Source organism: Callithrix jacchus, chromosome 3, assembly GCF_049354715.1.
Source record: "Callithrix jacchus isolate 240 chromosome 3, calJac240_pri, whole genome shotgun sequence".
NCBI classification, from domain to species: Eukaryota; Metazoa; Chordata; class Mammalia; order Primates; family Cebidae; genus Callithrix; species Callithrix jacchus.
Window position 1 is genome coordinate 57605666 of NC_133504.1, and position 23144 is coordinate 57628809.

At 36.3% G+C, this 23144-nt stretch overlaps 1 protein-coding gene across 3 annotated transcripts in view; it reads right to left on the bottom strand.

The window, feature by feature from the left end:
* Window positions 1-23144, bottom strand: part of NAA15 (N-alpha-acetyltransferase 15, NatA auxiliary subunit) — a 103110-nt gene that overhangs the window by 19611 nt on the left and 60355 nt on the right. For 2 of the 3 annotated variants that reach the window (XM_008992689.5, XM_002745345.7), the window contains exons 8-15: window positions 22857-22952; window positions 22551-22657; window positions 20360-20432; window positions 16957-17126; window positions 15104-15256; window positions 14423-14551; window positions 13122-13335; window positions 2145-2338 (exon numbers count right to left, since the gene is read on the bottom strand). In XM_008992689.5, the coding sequence (XP_008990937.1) occupies window positions 2145-2338; window positions 13122-13335; window positions 14423-14551; window positions 15104-15256; window positions 16957-17126; window positions 20360-20432; window positions 22551-22657; window positions 22857-22952 (1136 nt within the window). Of the gene's footprint in view, window positions 1-2144; window positions 2339-13121; window positions 13336-14422; window positions 14552-15103; window positions 15257-16956; window positions 17127-17721; window positions 18033-20359; window positions 20433-22550; window positions 22658-22856; window positions 22953-23144 lie in introns of those variants that run through there. The other variant, XM_054252911.2, reaches the window with a different exon arrangement.

The following is a 23144-nucleotide window of genomic DNA, read 5'->3' on the forward strand; positions in this document are numbered from 1 at the left end:
AGACCCTGTCTCAAAAGAAAACAAAAAACAAAACAAAGCAACAAAATCACCCAAGCATGCATTTCTCAGAATGTATCCCTGTTAAATGATGCATGACTGTGTATTATCCTGAACTGGTGACACTAAATTTGCGATTTAACACATAGAAGAAAGCTGAAACACAAGATCACCAAAAAAAGCCGGGGGGGGGGGAAACACTATAGACTGTAGATCAAGACTTAACAGGCAGCTTTTAAAATAACCTACAAAGTCACTCCTAGTTATGATGGGTTGGTATAATTTGACATTGTTATCACATCGGAGATCTTGGTAAATACAGATGCTTTTAGAGAGGGGCATCTTGGAGGAAGTTAGCTGAGGAATAAAAGGGTCTTATGTATCTAATAGGTAAGAATATGTACTGAGGAACAGTCCATGAAAAAGGGTGCCTTCCACTAAGCTTCCAACCAAAGCAGTCAGAAGCACCTTTTGTAGCCATTACTTGCTCTGAGACTCTATAATCCTGACTACCAATAATTAGACCACAGGTTGTTATCTAGCCTGAAGGCAATCATGACAGCCTGGACACAAGGAAAACCTAAGTGTTTAAGGAAACCTAGCACAAGAATTCTGCTCCGTAGGTATACTCTTTATTAAACAGTAACTAAATAATCAAAAGAAATCCTTCCTCTCCTTAAGAAATATATGAAAACATGAAAAATTATAAAGAAAAAATGTCATTAAGGAAACTCATAGGATAAAAAGAAAAGCAAATAGAGAAAGTGATGATGGCAGCAGGCGGGCAATGAAGGTGGTAACAGTAGTAGTAATAAAGAAAGTGGAGGCATAAAGATGGAAGGTCTAAAGTTTAAGTTATGCCCTGAGTAACTGAAGTTCTCCAAGAGGTTTAAAAGGTCCATTTTCTGTGCCTTCTTGCTTCCCTGTGTAGTCTTCCAATAAATGCCCAACAATAAAAAGGTATTGTGTTTGTTCCTAGCAGGTATGGAACTATTTGTAAAAAAGATATCCATGTATCTGTGAAATCCAACTGGATTTTTCTATATTTTGCACGTGCGTGTATGTGCACGAGCACGTGCATACTATTTTTCTTTTTTTAAGAGACAGAGTCTTGCTATATTTCCCAGGCTGGAGTGCAATAGCTAGTCACAGGCATGATCATAGCTCACAGTGTACTGCAGCCTTGAACTCCTAGACTCAAGTGATCCTCCCACCTCAGCCTCCATAGCTGGAACTACAGGCAGGTGGCTGTATTTCTTACAGCAATATTACTATGTCTACATGTTATTAGTGTCCACCTGCTCTGGTGGACAGAATTCTAAGTATATTCTCCAATTCCACTTGTTTGGTATTTTAGCTTTGCTTGGTTATAAAGCAGTAAGGAAATGATTTGGAGCCTTTTCTTACTAGTGAGGCAAAAATTAAAGTCTGGGCCGATTGCTTACTGTATTGCTTTAATATAAGAAATTATGCAACTATTTTCATACAAAGTAGGAAGATGTCTAGGGTCAAAAGAAAGGACACAGGAATGTTATTAATCAAAATGGTTCATGTGACAATGAATATCTTGGTTTCAACTTAACAGTTAAAAGCAGCAGGTCAGGTTTTGCCTGGGAAAAATATTTATGGCCTTATGCTAGAAAAAAAATAATGTAAACTGACAACATAGGTAAGTGGGAGATATATATATAGTCCTCAGTTTATAACAAACTCTATTTAGCCTAGACATAAAAACTTGCATATTACCACTTGTAATAGACACTGGATGCTTTACATATATATTTTCTCTAGCCCTAAATAAGGATTTTCTTAGTTCCATTTTGTAGAGAAAACCATCAGAGAGGTTAGCAAAGTGTCCAGGGGCACACAGTGAAAATATAAGAGGTAATATCTGAACCCAGATCAGAATGACTCAAAAGCCAAAATTTTTCCACCATACTATACTACATGACTTTGGAACAGGATCATTATTTCAAGTTTTAAACATAAAACACGATCAGAAAAAAATATTAAAGAAAAAATACTAAAAAATAAAATAATTTTGGCTCTAAAATCTATAATCATGTTGGTCAAATAAGACAGTATAAAAATGACAACACCTGGTTATAAAATTTCACTCAATTTTGCTAAACATTATTATTAAGTACCTTGGCCAGTTTCTCTGGAATAAGTTCTTCTTTTGGACCTCCAATTTCCTCATCGTCATCATCCTTCTTCTTTTTCTGATTTCTCTGCTGCTTTTCTTTTTCTGCATTTTTTTTCTCTTCTTCTATCTGGGCTTTCTTTTGAGCTCTTCTTTGTTTATTACGTAGCTTCTTTAGTTCTTTGTCAGACATGTTTGCTGTAGGCAATAAGTTAATTAATAAAATTAACAAGTATGTTAATCAGATTAGTAACTATTATTATTTAATATTACAAAATTCCCATTAAAAATATTGCATGAGGCTGACACAGTGTCTCATGCCTGTAATCCCAGCACTTTGGGAGGCCAAGGCAGGCAGATCACCTGAGGTCAGGAGTTTAAGACCATCCTGGTCAACATGGTGAAACACTGCCTCTACTAAAAATATAAAAATTAGCTGAGTGTAGTGGTGCACACCTGTAATCCCTGCCTACTCAGGAGGCTGAGGCAACAGAATTGCTTGAACCCAGGAGACGAAGGCTGCAGTGAACCAAGATCACAACACTGCATTCCAGCCTGGGCATCAAGAGCAAAACTCTGTCTCAAAAAACAAATAAAAACAAATACTGCATGGTATGGATGTAAATATCCCTATATGTACCTAGCTTTTTAATGGTTCAACATCAGATAGCAAACAATGGAACAAATTCAAAAACTATTTTGAAACGACATGGGGTATGCATGTAAACAAATGACCACAGCAAAACATACAAGTTAAACATCAATATGAAACTACTTGCAATCTATGAATAAAACAAACTGTTGCATATCGCATATCTCTGTGGCTTCAGAGGACTATGCTCTCTTAGTTATGTCTTCTCTAACCTGGCCCAACAATTATTCGTTCTCTCTGTGCTGCCACTACAGCTAATACATTTTGCTTGTCACAATAGTTTGCTTATACAGCTGTATCTCTTTTAAACTATGAGCTCTTTGGTAAAGGAGATCCTGTCTCCTTTGCAACCTTTTTATTTTCAGGGCCTAGCAGTCTGCCAAAACATACAGACAACACTCAAATATTTGTTAACAGAATAAATAACTGTATAATAAATTAAAAATTTAATATTGAAAATTAACAATATCCCTAAAACTATAAACCCCTGAATGTCTCAAAAGACTGGAAATCACTGACAAATATGCTACAATTTAGTGAAAATTTTATATTGTTTTGATTTCAAATAACAAATTTGAAAGCTACAGGCTCATCCAGTATTTATTTGGATAACATATGTTAATACTGAGAATTGAAAAAAGCCATTCCAAAATACACTACCACTGTGATTTCAACATATGCCCACAAGTTCTACCTTTCAAAAGGCAGACCCTATTTCCCCTTCCCCTTAAATGTGGGCTATATTTAGTGATTCACGTGTAAGGAATAACAGGTACTATACACCACAGTATGTAACATTAATATAAGGACGAAAAAGGACTATAGGTTTCTCCTTGCTTTCTTTTGGATCATTCAGAGGAACTAGCTCCTATATTATAAGGAAACTCAATCAGTCTTATGGAAAGACCAATGTGTGGCAAAGAATTGATGTCTCTGGCCATGAGAGTAAGCCATCATGGAAGGAGATCCTCCAAGCCAAGTTGATCCTTCAGATGCGCCAGTTGGCAACTTTGTTTTTTAATTTTAAAATATAGAGACAGGGCCTCACTATGTTGATGAAGCTGGTCTCCAACTTTTAGACTCAAGCAACCCACATGCCTGAGCTTCCCAAAGCATTAAGACTACAGGAATGAACCACCATGCCTGGCCAACATCTTGATTTCAACCTCCTGAGAGACCCAGAGTCTTCAGAAACATACAGCTAAGTGACTTCTGTTCCTGACACATAGTAACTGTCAGATAATAAATGGTTGCTATTTAAAGCTGCTATGTTTTTGAGTAATTTGTTTTGCAGCAATAAACAACATAGATTTTGGTACCTGGACATGAAATGCTGCTGTAACAAAAACCTAAAATGTGGGAGTAACTTTGGAACCAGGGAGTGGCAAAAGGTGGACAAACTTTGAGTAGAGCTTTAGTGGAAGTTTGAAGAGCCTTGGACTATTCCTGTAAGTCTAGTCTTGGAGAAGACTGCAGGTGAGTCCTTAAAATGAAGTGATGGCTATGTTATTACAGCCACAAAGTAGCAGAAAGTTTGGCAACAGTGTTATAAAATGTGTCAAATGAACTCAGAGAGCTAAGTAAGAGGGGATTTTCCGGCAAAGTGCCCAAGAGAAATGCAAGAGGAAAAAGAAGCTAAAGAAAGGAGACGGGCTTGATGATTTTGAAAACTCTCAGCCTCTCCAGAAATGGCTTGCTAGGCAAAGATCAAATCCAGGCAACTGTCAGGAAAATATGTCAAGAGAAAAGGCAAAGTGTTTTGTGTTACAATCTTTTGTTAAGATCCAGAACTCAGAATATGGTGGTGTCTCACTACTTAGTCTGAAGAAAGGCTCTCTCTATTACTCACAGATTCTCTCAAACAATAAAACATCTAAGAAACTTAAGGGCGTTCTCCCCTCCATGGCACCTCAACGTACATGTGGATTCCAATAAGATTCACAAAAGATTCATGATGTTTATTCTATGGGTGGAAATAGTAAATTTAGATGGAAAAGAACAGAGACAACACAAAATGAAAAGAGGCCTTCAGACTCTCAAAATTTGACTGGCCAGAAGAATACAAAAGAACCACTCAGTTGCAAACAATTCTTAACTTCCAAAAGAATAAAAGGATAATTTGGAAAGTGGAACGAGGAACCCAGAGGGCAGGGTCAAGAGCCACAGAAAATTATTCCAGTCTTGGGTCCTAATCAAAGAACTATTAAGCCATGGACTTGAGAATGGACGTGGTAACATTCCTGTGTGCCTCCTAAGAATGTCTACAGTGGTTGTCCTATGTGTGCCTCATTTTATACTGGGTGTGTAGTTGATAGGTAACTTGCAATTTTAGTTCAGAGGATTTCATATTAAAGGAACTAAAATTGAAAAGCCACACTTAAGGTTAAAAAGAATTTCTTTTAACTCTATGCTCAATCAGCACCTGAACCTGATACACATGACAAGATTCTGAACTTTAAGCTAATGTCATAGTAAGATAAATCTTCTGAAGGCCTTGGAAAGGCTAACTATATTTTCCATATAAGAATAATATAAGCTGGGCATGGTGGCTCATACTTGTAATCCTAGCACTTTGGTAGTCTGAGGCAGGAGGATCACTTGAGCTCAGGAGTTTGAGAACTGGCTGTGCAACACAGCAAGACCCCACCTCTACAAAAATTTTAAAATTAGTTGTGCATGGTGGCATGTGCCTGTAGTCCTACCTACGTGGTAGGCTGAGGTGGGGAAAATAGTTGAGCCCAGGAGTATGAGGCTGTAATGAGCTATGACTGAGTTACTGCACTGCACTCCAGTCTGGAAGGCAGTGAGACTCTGTCTCAAAAATTAAAAACAAACACCAAAAATGATAATGTAAATAATTTGTAAACCAAATGCAGACCATGGCAGTTAAACTTATGTCTACAAATTCTTCAGTTCTCCTCCCTTCAAATATAGGGTGTGCTTGGTGACTCTCGTCTGACCAATTAGAATGTGAAGGAAGTAATGGTGTGACATCAGGAAAAGAGAACACTAAAAAGGTATTGTTGCTTCTTCCTTTCTCTCTGTCATCATTAGCTACCATGTCTTCAGAAACATTAGAATCTCTACAGAGACACTAAGAACTAAAGTCTCCTGCCAACAGCCAGGTTGAGTGAGCCATCTAGGAAACAGATCCTTTCAATCCTAGCCAAGTATCCAATGGTTGCAGGCCCATCCAAATTCTCAACTACAACTTCCTAAGAAATCCTGAGCCAGAGTTACTCAGACACTTCTGAATTACTGACCCAAAAAAGGGTTATTTTAAGCTGCTAAATTTAGGGATTAATTTATTATGCAGCAATAGATAACATATAGCCAAAGAAAACAAATGCTTTATCTGTTTCTCTTTAGTGTACTTGAGCAAGTACACTAAAAACAAAATGCAAAAAAAAATTTCTAAGAGACCAAAAAATTACATTCTGGAAACACAAGACTATAAATGGATGGCAACATAAGCACTGACCTTTTTAATGACTGGTAAAATAATTGCTACCACTTGCATCCTTGCTACATGATAGATATAATGCATACCTTATATTTTCTTTTTCTTTCTTTTCTTTGAGACAGGGTCTCACTTTGTCACCCAGGCTGGAGTGCAGGGGCATGGTTCACTGCAGCTCTGACTACCAGGGCTCAAATGATCCTTCCATATCTACCTCTTGAATAACTAGAACAGATGCTCACCACCATGCCTGTGTTTGCTGTTGCTGTTTGTATTTGTAGAGACAGAGTTTCACTATGTTGCCCAAGCTGATCTCCGACTCCTGGACTCAAATGATCCACCTGCCTTGGCCTCCAAAAGTGCTGGGATTACATGGATGTGTGCCATGGCATCCAGCCCAAACCCCATACATTGTATTTCGTTTGACAACCTCATGAATTAGAGAATAATATTTTATTTATAAGAAAACTGAGGTTTCAGAGGAAAATAACTCAAAGTGATGGTAAAAGGTAGAACAAGGATGTAAATCTACTTCGCTTGGACTCCAAAGTCTAGGCTTCTTCTACGCTATACTAAACTCCAGGTGATTAAAAATCTAAATGTACGTGGGCGTGGTGACTCACGCCAGTAATCCCAGCACTTTGGGAGGCTGAGGCAGGTGGATCACCTAAGGTCCGGAGTTCAAGACCAGCCCAGCCAACATGGTGGAACCCCACCTCTACTAAAACCAAAAATTTGCTGGACGTGGTGGCATGTGCCTGTAATCCCAGCTATCTAGTAGGCTGAGGAAGGAGAATTGCTGGAACCTGAAAAGTGGAGGCTGCAGTGAGCCGAGATCACGCCACTGCACTCCAGCCTGGGTGACAAAGTGAGACTCTGTGTTGTCAAGAACAAAAAAAAAGCCAAATCTAAGAATTACAAAACAATACTCCAAAGTCTAAGGCCTTTTCTACTGTGTCATACCAAACAAAAGTCAGCAAACGTTTTTCTGTAATGAACCAGATGCTTAGTAATTTCAACAATGTAATCTATAGGTCTCTGTTGAAATTAACTTAGCTACTGTAGCACAACAGCAGCCGTAGAGAATATGAAAACCAATGGGCTTGGTTTTGTTTATTCAATAAAATTTCATTTACCAAAACAGACTGCACTATGGATTTAACCGAAGAGCTGTACTTTCAGCACTATTCTATACTGCATGCCTTAAAAGGTCTCATGTCAGTTCACCACAGAACTGCCACAAAAAAATACAGAAAACAACCACCATATATGTACTTAATGAAGAATTAATAACAGTTCGAATCCTGTTTCAATTGACTTATTAGCGCTAATTATCTAGAGAATATATATATCTCAACTTTACATATATTAGCTATTACTTCCATTAGCATAAGAGGCTCAGAATTTTAGCTTAGGGCCGGGTGCAGTGGCTCATGCCTGTAATTCCAGCACTTTGGGAGGCCAAGGCAGAAGGACTGCTTGAATTGGGGAGTTCAGGACCAGCCTGGGCAACACAGGGAGAACTCCATCTCTAACCCCACAAAAAAATGTTTTTTAAAATTATTCATTCTGGTCTAGAAGAACAAAAAATAAAGAAAAAATTAAAAAGAAATTAGCCAAGTGTAGTGATACGTATCTATAGTCCCAGGTGATAAGGAGGCTGAGGTGCATAGATTACTTGAGCCTGGGAGGTTAAGGCTGCAGTGAGCTGTGATCATGCCACTGCACTCCAGCCTGGGCAACACAGCAAGATCCTGTCTCAAAGAAGAAAAAAAAGATTTTTACCTTAGAAGAAACTAGAGGAAAATTTTACTCTGCTAGAAGATAATATTGCACCATCTTTTTTTAAAATTATGTATGTATATATAAACGTATACAGAGAAAACAACATTCGAGCCTAGACAACTATAACCAGTCAAACTAACATCAACATAGCAGGGTAGAAGAAATCTGGACATATAAAGACTCGAAATAATAAAAATACAAGAAAAGTAACTTCTGAAGAAATAAAGGCTAACTCCCAGATGTTTATTTTAAATATTAAACTTTCCAGGGGTGGTGGCTCTCTCCTGTAATTCCAGCACTTTGGGAGGACGAGGCGGGCAGATCGTCTGAGGTCAGGAGTTCGAAACCAGCCCAGCCAACATGGTGAAACTCCGTTTCTACTAAAAATACAAAACTTAGCCAGTCATGGTGGTGGGTGCCTGTCATCCCAGCTAGTCTGGAGGCTGCGGCAGGCAAATTGCTTAAACCCAGGAGGCAGAGCCTCCACTGCACTCCAGCCTGGGTGACAATAGTGAAACTTTGTCTCAAAAATATATAAATAATTAATTAAATTTTACCATCAGAAGTACTACTTCTATAGAAAAAAAAGATAGCAAGTACACTTTCATTCCTACTAATCACCACCACAACTCTAACCATACAATAAGACATGGGGGAAAAGGTATAAACATTGAAAGAAATAAAACTACTGCCATTTACAGATTAACATAATTGCTTACATAGAAAATTTTTAAAAATCAACTAAAAAATGACTCAACCTAATATCAGAAACTTTCTGGAAGACAAGCTGATCTACCATGTATACAAAAGCAAAAATCTGCATGTAAAACCACGAAAATTCTAAAGACATAGTGTGTTAGATTGAGAAAAATGGATCATAATAACAGAAACCTATCTGTGTACTGATGTCCATACCATGTAGTTTTAATTGTTATCTTTAATATATGTTAGAACAAGAAACCATGCCTACAACCTACTTCATTATTTTTTCAGAATTTAGCATAATAAAGATAGCATTTGAAATCAGTGGGGAATACAAAAACCTATTCAGTAAATATTACTGAAGGGTTAGTAGTTTATTTTGAGGAGAAAGGGAGGTGGAAAGCCACCCTCCATCTTACAACATGTATAAAAATTAACTCCACTTTCGGAGGCCTAGACGGTGGATCACGAGGTCAAGAGATTGAGACCTTCCTGGTCAACGAGGTAAAACCCCGTCTCTACTAAAAATACAAAAATTAGCTGGGCATGGTGGTGCACACCTGTAGTCCCAGCTACTCGGGAGGCTGAGGAAGGAGAACTGCTTGAACCCAGGAAGCTGAGGTTGCGTTCAGCCGAGATCGTGCCATTGCACTCCAGCCTGGGTAACAAGAGCAAAACTCCGTCTCAAAAAAAAAAGGCCTTTCTAAGCAAGACCTAGACGCCACAAAAGACTAAATATTAAAAATTAAAATTTTACATGATGAAAGATACTCATCTTAAAGGTTAAAACCTAAGTGAAAAAATATATATATAATCCACTTCATTAAAAATCTAGAAATTGGCCAAACATAGTGGTTCCTGCCTGTAATCCCAACAATTTGAGAGAGCAAAGCAGGAGAATCACTTGAGCCAAGGGGTTCAAGACAAGCCCGGGCAATATGACAAGACCATGTATCTATAAAAATAAATTAGTTGGGTGCAGTGGCATGCACCTGTAGTCCCAGCTACTCGGGAGGCCGAGGTGGGAAGATCGGCTGAGCTCAGGAGTTCTAAGGCTGCAGTGAGCTATGATCACATCAGTGGATCCAGACTGGGCAACAGAATGAGATCATGTCTCAAACAAAGCAAAAAAACCAACAAAATATAGAAATTGGAAACGAGGTATTTTGCCTAACATGCAGAAATATAAGAACAATAACTTTTAGAGCTGGCGATAATGTAAAATAAAAGAAATTCTCAATACCTGCTGGTGGTAATAAAAACTGATGAACCCTTTATCTCAAATTCTCATACCCTTTGACCCACCAATTTCCACTTCTTTTTTTTTTTTCCTTTGGAGGCCTCACTCTATCACCCAGTCTGAACTATGCTAAGATCATAGCTCACTGTAACCTTAAAATATTTCTTTTTTTTCTTTTTTTTGAGTCGAGGTGAGGAGCTAGGATGTTGAAAAGTAAAAAAAGGAGAGGAGAGGAAGAAAGAGGAAGAAAAAGAGGGAGAGAGAACAAGAATATTGCTTCATTCTAAAAATGGGTATTAATAATGGCCGATCAATATTTTGTGTATTTAAAATGGAGAACTCTATAAATATTTATTGAGTTTACTTGTTCCGGATCTGAGTGGAAGTCCTGGATATCCTTATTAATTTTCTGTCTCGTTGAGTCTAAGTCTCGTTATGGGTCTTATGTATTTGGGTATTAAGATCTCTTATTGTTGCATTGATCCTTTTACCACTGTATCTTTGTTGCTCTGAAATCTATTTTATCAAATGTCAGAATTGCAACTCCTGCTTTTTGTTTATTTATTTATTTTTGCTCTCCAATTGGTTGGTAAATTTTTCTCCAACCCTTTGTTTTGAGTCTTTGTGTATCTTTGGATATACTGTTAGGTTTTGGCTGTATCTTTTGACTGGGGGATTTAGTCAATTTAAATTTCGGGTTACTGCCATTTGATGTTAACTGGCTATTTTATCCATTCGTTGATGTAAATTCTTCTTTATGTTGATACTCTTTACTTTTTGGTATATTTTTAGAAAGGCTCATACTGGTTGTTCCTTTCTATGTATAATGCTTCTTTCAGAAGTTCTTGTAAAGCAGGCCTGGTGGTAATAAAATCTCTGAGTACTTGCTTGTTCATAAAAGATTTTATTTTTCCTTCAATTGTGAAGCTTAGTTTGACAGGATATGAGACTCTAGGCTGAAAGTTCTGTTCTTTAAGTATGTTGACTATTGGCCCCCACTCTCTTCTGGCTTGTAGGGTTTCCGCTGAGAGATCTGCTGTACATCTAATAGACTTCCCTTTATGGGTAACCTGGCCTTTCTCTCTGGCTGCCCTTAGTATTTTCTCCTTCGTTTGGATCCTGGTGAATCTAACGATTACGTGCCTTGGGGTTGCTCTTCTTGAGGAATATCTTTGTGGTGTTCTCTGCATTACCTGGAGTTGAATAGTGTCCTGCTTTGCTAGATTGGGAAAGTTTTCCTGGATAATATCCTGGAAAGTATTTTCCAGCTTAGTTTCATTCTCTCCAAGCTGAAGGATGAAAAGGAATGAGCAAAGTCTCCAAGAAATATGGGACTATGTGAAAAGACCCAATCTACGTTTGATTGGTGTACATGAATGTGATGGAGACAATTTCCACTTCTAATAATGCACGCTAAATAAATATGCACATAATTATGTACAAGGACATTTACTATAGTACTATTCACAGATTCCTACATAGTCATTAAAATGTTAATGGTGAAAACAATAATTATGATTATGCAGACATGAAGCAATACTATTAAATGAGGTAAAAAGTCCAAGTTGCAGAACACTGGGTATGATATAAACCCATTTATGGACTAAAGAACAGTAAAAGAAACAAGAAACCCTGCAAAGAACCATCCTGAAATTAATGCGTATATGTACACACAGAACTTTGGAAATTGTAGTTGTGCATAAAGGGAATTGATCCTTTCATGGGGATAACGGAAGAATGGGTGGGAGAAAAGTGAAAGGGGATCTTCATATTTACTAAGTATATTTCTGTACTGTCTCAGCTTTGAAAAGTTCATTGTACATTATTTGTATAATTTGAAGAAGAGGAGGAGGAAGGCTGAAGAATAAAAAGAAAGAAAAACAAAAGAAGCCAGAGGGTCAGAGCTCTCAACTTTAAATTGTCCAACAGTTTCTTCTTACTGCAGTTTTCTTCTAAGTTGAAGCAGCACCAACTGGTAGAAAGAGATTCAAGTGATATCTCTACAAGGGCGTCAGTGTGTGACCTTAGAAATTCCTATACTGTCCTTTGGCAACAAGAAGTACAAATTTATGACAAATTAGCAAAATAATTCAAAAGCTCTTTGGCAGGAAGAAGGATATAGAAAGTAGCCAATAATATCCTCAAAAAAGGAATAAGCTCAGAAGAAAAAAGAAAATCGAACACACTTTTTATGCCCCAATTCCTGCAACATTTTTTTTTGCCACAAGTAAGTCACAAAATTTTGGACATATAATTAATTTAAATTTTTCTACATATGAGATCACTCATTCTCAGGTTCTTCCCCAAATAACCGTCTAGGGAAGACTTCTCCCTAGTCATTCTGATACCCTGCTATAAAAATAGTACATTAAAAATGGGTCAAATGATAAGTCACTGGGCAATTTTCCTAGCTTTATCCCAAGCTGGTTTTTCATGTTCAAGCAATATTAATTTTTAGTAGGTTAATCATAAATTACTATTAAAAAGAGGAATAGGCTAGGAACCGTGGCTCATGCCTATAATCCCAGCACTTTAGGAGGCCAATCCCAGCACTCTGGGAGGCTGAGGCGGGCAGATCACTTGAGGTCAGGGGTTTGAGACCAGCCTGGACAACATGATGAAACCCAGTTTCCACTAAAAACACAAAATTAGCCAGGCATGGTGGTGGGTACCTGTAATCTTAGCTACTTAGGAGGGTGAGGAAGGAGATCACCTGAACCTGGGAAGTGGAGGTTGTAGTGAGCCGAGATCACGGCACTGCACTCCAGCCTGGGAGACAGAGCGAGACTCTATCTCAAAAGAATAACTAGTAATACTAATAGCCAACGCTTATGTAGAATTATAATACTAATTATATAATTAGCAGTCTAGTACCTGTAAAATAGTTAGCAATTTATAATTTTGGGTAGACCAGCTATTAAATGTAAAATTCATGACATACAAACTTCTTAAATGCTAATGAATAATTGCAAATTAAATTCCTGTTTAACTTTGGAAGTAGAAAAGTAAACATTTTTCTTTTGTTGCTTAGAGAACCTTGTATAGTATCTTCCCATGTGGTGCTCAAGAAAAATATGTATTACTGAAAAACATAAATACACATACACACACCAGAACACAAGAAAAACTCTAAATATTATACCTGTATCAGCTTCATGTTCTTTATTCTCATCTGTAAGGGGGTTGTCATGAAGCTTCAAATAGATCTCTATAGCAATTCTTGCTGCCTTGAAGTAAAACGGATGCTGCCGAAGTACATCTTCTAGTTTTAATAAGTCCACATATGATCTAAGGGTAATCTTCCTCATACAGTATGTATGAAAGTCAAACTGGTCATCAGTGATTTCTATAAAATGCTAACAAAATTATCTTTTTATTATTATACTGAAGTACAGCAATGGCTAAGAAAACTATAAAATAAAAACCTTGTGATACTTGTTACTTTGGCATGAAAAAAAAACTAGTAAAATAAAAAGAAATAAAGAACTATAATTATTCAACAGGAATATTTTGAATTTCAAATAGGCAAATACAGTTAGCCATTGTGTACCAAAAGATATGGCACACTGCAGGCACTGAATCATTTATTGAAAAGGGAAGCTTTAAAAATATTTATTCATTATCTCTTCCTTAGTTACACTTAAAGCTATTGTGACAATATCAAACATAATTATTAGCAGACATAGCAGTGCAATAAAGTAGATTCACATGTCAAACACTGAGTTTTTATATTCAGAATAATTTGCAAAGGACTATAGTATTTATTTGGTAACTTTTTTGAGGATACAAATCTGAATCCTACGCAATGTGATGCTGGTGTGCGGAAAAGAAATCAATTAGCAAATAAGTCAAGCAACCAGGAACTTAATGCATTTCACCTAAGCTTTGGTATTCTACACATGGCAATATTACAAATGTGAAATTAGTTATAAAAACTATGTTTATCTGTGAAAAACACAAAAAAAAACCAACCACGAGTCATGGAAATTAGTCAAAAGTGAAGAGGATTAAGAAAACAATGATTTTATTAAAAAAAAAAAAAAAACAATGATTTTATCAAAAAACATGAAATTACATAAGCTATAGAAGGAATACTGTGAAAAGTCCTTAACATTTATATCTTACCAAAGGTATATGGCATCATCAATATACTCTACAAAAAACCAGGGTCCTAGGAGTACCTTAATGAGCTTTGTATGTACTACTAAAGAGGCAGCAGCAATTTGCAAGAAAGATTCAAAAATCAATAAAAACAGCCAAGATACAAAATTTCCATAAGTTTTTAAAAAAGAATCCTTACAGAAAGAATAGACAATAGAGACAGTGGCTGAAAATGTAGTCTATATTTCCATCATAAAAACTGAAATTATAAAAAAAACTATAAAATTTGTCCAAAACCATCAACAGAATAAAACAAGAAACTTTTATGTAGAAGGTACTTACTCTCTCAATCTCATGACATTTCTTAAGTGCTTCACCAAATTTATTCATTGCTTTATAAGCCTGGGCACATTCTGTTTGGAACCACATACACTGCATTTCATTCAAATTCTCTACTGCTGATGTTCCTTCCTATACAAAAATCAAAAATATTCAAAATCATTTTTTATCAGACATCATTCTACCACAGGATTAAAAAAAAAAAAAAGATGTTCAGCTGATTTGAACTCTTTCAAATTTTTTTTTAAAACATTCTTAGAGTAAAAGAGAATACTTAACATGTGAAAGCAATTGAAATTCTCTAACCACTAAAAATAATTTGTAGTTCACAAGTGATTAAACAAAAGGTCCACATAATTGATGGTAGAGATTAACTTAAGAAAAAGAATACCAACACATAGCAGGTATTCAATAAATATTAGTTCGTTCCCTTGGCCCCTAAAAAATTCATCTAAAATACATCAATATAAACCAGTTTAAAAGTCCATTGCACAACCCTCTAAAAGGAAAATCCTTTGTAACAATGTTGACTCCACTGTCTTCTGATTTAGGGATTTAATTAAAATCTTGGCTATTTTGGTGTTGAAAATATTAAAAATAAACTTTGAAAAATAAGCATGGTATACAAATATGAACTGGTTCATGTCTTCTGTATTCATAATTAAGAACACTAGCTGTACAAACCCTTGTAAACTTTGAGCACATTTCTTCTGCTTCTTTAATCAGATTGGCTTTTAGCATGTATTTTGCACATTTGGAGTTGATAAATCTGTCTGCTGTGTCCAAGGCCTGGGCTTCATCCATCCACCTTGCAGCTTCTTTAATATTTCCAGCGTGCTTAAAAGGTACAAAAGCAAAATAAACCGGTTAGTATGCTAAGTTTCCTGTGCAGGCAATTCATTACCTGTTGATAAATAATTTAAAAACAAAAGTCAAGGTATTCTTCTGACTCGTAGATGCTAGTCAACATAGAAGAATGTATTCTTCCATAATATAAGTTCTGACTCCTTTTTCCAGCCATCTAGAATATAAGCGAACAGTAAAGACTTATTTTAATAGTTCTGTCTACTGTTATATCTCCATTGCCTAAAAAACTGCCTGGCACATAGTGAAAATACTCAAAAATAATTGTTAAAGAATAAATAAGGCCAGGTGCGATGGCTCACGCCTATAATCCCAGCACTTTGGGAGGCTGAGGCAGGTGGATCACCTGAGATCAGGAATTTGAGTCCAGCCTGGCCAACATGGTGAAAACCTGTCTCTACTAAAAATACAGAAATTAACTGGGCATAGTGGTGCGTGCCCTTAATAGGGGAATCGCTTGAACCCAGGAGATGGAGGTTGCAGTGAACTGAGATCATGCCACTGCACTCTCCATCTCTATAAAAAGGAATAAATAATAATAGAAATGTTTAAGTCAAAACATAATTCAATGTGAAAGTCACAAAAGGCAAATGGATGGCCAAAGCTCTACCTTAAAGGAACATGGAAACATTACTCATTAGGACCACTAGTAGACATTCCCCAATGATCTTCATTCTAAGTTACCTAACTAGCCAACTGGGCAAAGCCTCAAAACCAATGAGCCACAATCTGCCTTTAAAAAGTGCTTCTTTAGCTGGGTGAGGTGGCTCATGCCTATAATCTCAGCACTCTGGGAGGCCGAAGAGGGTGGATCACTTGAGGCCAGGAGTTCAAGACCAGCCTGGCCAACAGGACAAAACTTCATCTCTACAAATAATACAAAAATTAGCTGGGCGTGGTGGTGCACGCCTATAATTCCAGCTACCACTCTGGAGGCTGAGGCACGAGAATTGCTTCAACCCAGGAGGCAGACGTTGCAGTGAGCCAAGACTGTGCCACTGCACTCCAGCCTGGATAACATTCTCTCTCTCAAAAAAAAAAAAAGTTTCTTAAATATTACTTAATTTCATTATTTTCTCACTAAATAAATTACTGGCTTAATATCAGTTCTTTAAGAGCTTCATTACTAAATTTTATTTGCAATAAGATAGACAAGAGCCACCTTTATTTTAAGATGATACTAAAACATATGACTAAAAATTCTCAAGCAAGGCCCAGGAGTTGAGAAGTCAAGAGATAACTTGTAGAATTTACAATAGAATCTTCACAGTTTCATCTCATTAACATTGCCAGATACTGATTTGTTATACTCAAATGTTAATAGAAATACACATTTCACAGCAAATATAATTTCTTTTGGATTACCTATATACTCTTAACTCCCCAGTCCCAAGATAATTACTCGATATGTGTGAATATATGTACATTAATGTGTGTGTGTGTGTGTGTGTTTGTGTGTGCGGGTGTGTGTATGGATATAGATGAATGATCAGATTAGTATGACAATGACAAGTCTCAAAGTGATTAGACTGAGAACTTTACTATACTTGTTATTTCATGTATTGAGTTATCAAATGTCATTTTCCTACATTTAGAATCTATAAAGTACAGGGGAAAAAAATTCTTGTCAAGTCTCATTCCCTTATAAGAAAATAGAAAAAAAAGATTTTTACCTTATAGATTTTAGCTTTCACAAGAAAGAGTTCTATTAATGTAGGTGTACTTTCAATAGCAGTATTTATGTACTCCAGAGCAATAGATGGCTGACCAATTTTGTCATAATGTTGTGCCAAGTAGTACTGGACCCAAAGTAATGTGGTTGGTGGTTCCTCCTTTCCATCATCTTAGAGGAAGAGGGAGAGAGGGAGAAGAAACTAAGATGAGGCATTACATATATTAAGAGCACCCCCCAAAATGGTTCCTATTAATGTTTATTAATAAGGGAGGCACTATGACAGGAGTTTATTTATACATCTAGCTATAAAACTCCCATAAGTCTGTAAGATCTTTGGAAAGGTCCATGTTTTCTGTTCTGCATCTTTACAACCCCTATCGCAATGTCTTGTATATAATAACTTCATGAAACAAAAATGGGAGATAAATAAGGTCTTAACTACCTAGAAAGAAAACTGAAACAGGCAGTGGGGACACAAGCTGTTAGAACTATGAGAGCATACTGATCAGGATGTTATTTATAAAGAAGGGAAAAAAATTAAAAATTTTCTCCGTTCATAAGAGGTGAAAAAAAAAAGCCCTGACTGCTTAACTGAGTTTCTAGCTAATGCACCAAACCATATGTAAATATACTTGTAACATGGTTGTTTTGAATTTGGTGATTATATTCTTAACATATTTTAATATCATGCTGAATATGCAAAGATGCATAACTTAAGTCAAATAAAAATTATACCCTAAAAATGAGATGACAAGTAAAAAAAACTTTATATTGTAGTTTATGATTTAATTTTAATATACTCACAAGAAAATGTGTAAGTTAAATATACAACCCACACATTAAAAAATTCTTTTTTAATACAAATTTCTAAAATCTGAGAACTGTAACATGCTTTCAAAGAAAGCAATGGATTGATTTTTTTTTTTTCCCTACTAAAAGCAGGATGGCTCAGTGGACAAATAATAGGAGTGGAACTCACCAACTCCCCATCTGATAGATCTGCAACAAAAGTGCTGCATATTCTTGGGCATGTCATTGAACCTCTTCCACATTTGTAAAATATGTAGGAAAATGCTGATAATCAAAGGAACATCAGGATGATTAACCAATGAAACCATGGTAACACCTTTTCAAAAAGTACTATTAAAATTAATCTGAGATCTAGAAACAATGACCAACCCAATAGCAATATGCACCCAGGGTCCCATACTGGGCTTTCCCACTATAGGAACCAGAACTCCTAGGAAAAATAATTGATTCCAGATCGGCAGTGGCAGCAATAAACTGGAACATCCTGTCTTATTAACACCCAGGAAGCTATCAACTACTACTATGGTATGTAAAGAATGGGACCATTTGAGATTTAAAACATCAAATATGCTTAAACCCATGAATTTGTAATACTTTTTAAAAATGTATTTGCTGTCTTTGAAGGATGCTACTGAACCAACAATTTATTGTTTTGAAAATTGATAAAGAAATTTTAAAAAGCAGGGTGTGGGGAAAAAAATCCATTTTATCATGCTTTTCCTATGCAAACTGAAACACTGTGTAAACAGACAGTAGAGGAAGAAAATTTTCTCTTTTAAGATAATAAAGAATAATAGAATATCACCAGTTCGTAATTCTCAACAGATGCTAACATATAAAACACACACTATATGCCTACAAATAGAAGAATACGCTACCACCTGTAAGAATCTTGCTCACTGCTCTGTTTAAAAAACAAAAACAAAAGCAAAGCCATCAAAACAATACTGAATCTCATCAAATCTCTAGTTGGACCTGTCCATTAGAAAATTCTGTCATGACAGAAGTGTCCTATATTTTCCCTGGCCAACATGGTAGGCATTAGCTATGTACAGCTATTGAGTAGCACTTAAAATGTGGCTATTGCAACTGAGGAATGGAATTTATTTAATTTTTTAAAAATTTTAATTAGCCACTGTGCTACTGGCTATCATACTAGCAACAAACTTCTACATCCAACTACCAGTTTATAGGAAATTCAGAAGGCAAGGAATAATGTGTTAAGTAACACATGGGGTACAGTCAGCAAATTCTAGACTAGAAAAACTGAAAAAAAAATTTCTTCAACAAATAAATTGCTGGAAAAAGGATGGGACAGAAACCCACAGATTAAAGAGTTTAAGAGACATATCAGCCAAATTCAAAGTACAAATCTTATCTGGATCTTCATTCAAACAAACTTCAAAAAAGAAAAGACAAGAAAAAAAAATGACATTTATAATATACTGGAAATGTAAACACTGAATAGTTAAGAAAGTATTAATTTTTGCCCGGCATGGTGGCTCACACCTGTAATCTCAGCACTTTGGGAGGCTGAAGCACGTGAGGTCAGGAGTTTGAAACCAGCCAGGCCTGGCCAACATGGTGAGACCCCGTCTCTGCGAAAAACACAAAAATTAGCCAGGCATGGTGTTGGGCACCTGTAATCCCAGCTACTCGGGAGGCTGAGGAAGAAGAATCACTTGCCCATGGGAGGCAGAGACTGCAGTGAACTGAGATAGTGCCACTGCACTCCAGCCTGGATGACAGAGCACAACTCCATCTCAAAAAAATATATTTATAATAATAATTATTATTATTTATAATAATAATAATTTTCAGGCATGAGAGCAGTATTAGGTTATGTTTTAGGTTAAGTCCTTCTCTTCAGACATACTGAAATATCCATGGATAAAATGATGTGATATTTAGAATCTGCTTCAGAGTAATATGGGAGTAGAGAAAAGTAGGAGAGGCTATAAATAAATTCAATATAAATTAAACATTATTGAAACTGAGTGCTGGGTAAAGACAGGATCATTATACTGATACATTTGGTTTTGTAAATTTTTTTAAACTTTTAAATAACATTCTTTTCAATAAACCAATGTGAGGCTGGACACAGTGGCCCATGCCTATAATCCCAACACTTTAAGAGGCAAATGCAAGAGGATCACTTGAGTCCAAGAGATTGAGACCAGCCTGGGCAACAAAGTGAGACCTTATGTCTACAAAAAAATTGAAAAATGAGCCTTGCATGGTGGTGCATGCCTGTGTTCCCAGCTACACAGAAGGCAGGAGGATTGCTTGAGCCCAGGAGGTCAAGGCTGCAGTGAGCTATGTTCACACCATTACACTCCAGCTTGGGGAACACAGCAAGACCATGTCTCAAAAAATACCCAAAACACAAAAAACAAAGATAATGTAATTCTCTTCTAACCAAATATCACACAATGTGCAAATTAATGGATCTCCATCTTAAAGGGAAAAAAAATTTAATGCACTAGTGCTTACTGCCTAAGTAATTAATAATACTGACCTTCTGATTAAGAATTTCACAATATATTAAAATTTTTCAACATGTTTTTAAAACATAAAACTTGAGCACTTACCATTGGGATTAAATAACCGGCAGCTTTTTAGAGACGTTTCATAACCTACTACTAACTCTTCTATGATTGCCACCTAGAGTACAAACACACAAACACACTTTAATAGAAAAAAGTTACTATTCTTATGCAAAATGTGTTATTTTCTACTAAAACACTGAATGAATAAACATTCCAACACACACGCTCTCCTTTTAAGTAACCTCTAGATATAAATTTTAAAATACATCGTACTTTTGCATAGGTATGCATTAAGATGTAATTTTCTATAAACTTATTGGTTAGAAGTTTTTAGAAACTTCTAAAAGCTGCTAGAACTTCTTAAAACTGCTAGAAAATAAAGCATCAGCTGAACAAGAAATCAGGAAAGAGTTGGACAAAGAGGCAATGTTGTGGACGATTTATATCTTGATTCTTTATCAAAAATAGTGTAAAATAACACCCATGGCAAACATTTGCACTTAAGAATTAAACGTTATGGGAAAAGAGAAATTCCCTAAGTAGATGTCAGTAATCAACTTTCAATTTCATAATCCAGGGGAAAACATTAGTAAAACTCAAAGTTTAGAGTTTCTGAGATCCAGAACAATGAGTGGCCATCCAGGTTTGGTTTCTCTTGAGTCTTGACTATACTACTTGCTCCTGGCTTCCTGAGAGATCTCTGAGCACTTTTTATTTACTACTTCTGTTCTTTGTTTAATCCATATTACTATTATGGTTTTCTTGAATGATCTCAACTTAACTGACTCAACAGACTAATAATATCAGCTCTCCCCAAAACCTCAGTAAATTCTGAGGACTAATGATTGCAGCTGGGTTATTCTGGTGCACCCATGTTCCCTCCCACAAGTTGAGCTACATGCCTACTAAGACTGTTTTGTTTTCTCAAACTTCTTTGCATCGGTTGCATTTATTATCCTAATGGGAGAATTCAGTATTGTGTAAACTCAAGAAATGAGAACGAAAAGAACTGTTCCCTAAGTTGAATACCAAAGAAAAACTAAAAAGATAAATTAGGTATTTATAACCAGTTTAGATCTAAATCAAAATATCCTAAGTAGAAGAAAATCATAAAAATATAAGATTCTATACTTAAGACCACTTCATAAGCATCAAAGTCTGACTCTTTCAAAACTGGAAATAATAGATCATACTTGGCCAGGCATGGTGGCTCAAGCTTGTAATCCCAGCACTTTAGGAGGCAACGGCAGGTGAATCACCTGAGGTCAGGAGTTCAAGACCAGCCTGGCCAATATGGCAAAACCCCGTCTCTACTGAAACTACAACAATTAGCTTGATGTGGTGGCAAAGTGCCTGTAATCCCAGCTACTTGGGAGGCTGAGGCAGGAGAATCACTAGAACCTGGAAGGCAAAGGTTGCAGTGAGCTAAGACCATGCCATTGCACTCCGGCCTGGGAGACAAGAGCTAAACTCCATCTCAAAATAAAAAAAGATCATATTTTATGGATGTGATTTATGCAAGAAAAAACAGTTAAAGAGCAATCAAAAAAGGCCATACATTGGGCCAGAAGACTGGCAAATAAATGCACATTATATAATTCTCGTTAAAGTGTTTAGTATGTTTCATTTGTTCCATCTTTGACTCTTCAATGTAACTGATTTTTTACAATCTAATCAATATGTCTTGATGAAACTGTACTTACAAGCAAAATAATAGAAATTAAGATTAAAATACCCTTGGCTGGGCATGGTAGCTCAAGCCTGTAATCCCAGCACTTTGGGAGGCCGAGGCGGGTGGATCACGAGGTCAAGAGATCGAGACCATCCTGGTCAATAAGGTGAAACCCCGTCGCTACTAAAAATACAAAAAATTAGCCAGGCATGGTAGCACATGCCTGTAATCCCAGCTACTCAGGAGGCTGAGGCAGGAGAATTGCCTGAACCCAGGAGGCGGAGGTTGCAGTGAGCCAAGATGGTGCCATTGCACTCCCAGCCTGCGTAACAAGACCGAAACTCCGACTCAAAAAAAGAAAACAAATAAGCACTAAGTTACTGGGCTAAAAAGAGGGTAAAATGGTAAACAGGAATTAGAAAGCATTTAAGTTGCAAACTGGGAAGCCTGATACAAGATTCACAAAACATGTATTACTGGGCACAGACAATCAAGAATCAATAATTCCAAATACTGAGTAAAAAAATGGTAGCCAAAAGAAAATACCGTATTTCACTTTACCTTTTCTTTATCTTTGTATAATGATCTTAAAGTATTGAAGACTGGTGGGCAACCCTTGCTGAAATTCATCCTTAGGAACTTATCCAAACATTCTTTAAACTTCTCACCTTGGAAGAGAAAAATCCTTTTGGCTTATATTTATCAAATATGTACTTACATTTACCAACTTACATTTAGTAGAGTTGTTAGACAACTGTAACAATGTAACAATGTATAGTTCAACCTTAATATGCATACTCATACTTAAAAACCAAGAAAAGAAACTAAATCATAAAAGCATTTTTATTCCTTTGCAATTATTCTCACCAGATAAAAAGTTTAATGGCAGCCTTCGTGGCACCAGTCCCCTGGGATATTTAGTCCAGGCCTCCTCGTAAATTTTTAGCCGTTCTAACATATTGGCTGCAGACAAAAAAAAGAAATTATTTGTTATATGTAATTATAAAATGTATATTTTTTTCCTGGAAAATTACAAATTTCTCAAATTATATTAAAATGCTAATATTTAAAAGAAAATTGGAATTATTTGTAATCTTATACCTAATATTTCAACAATCATTTGAGACTATTTCTTTTCAATTTTTTTAATCTTAA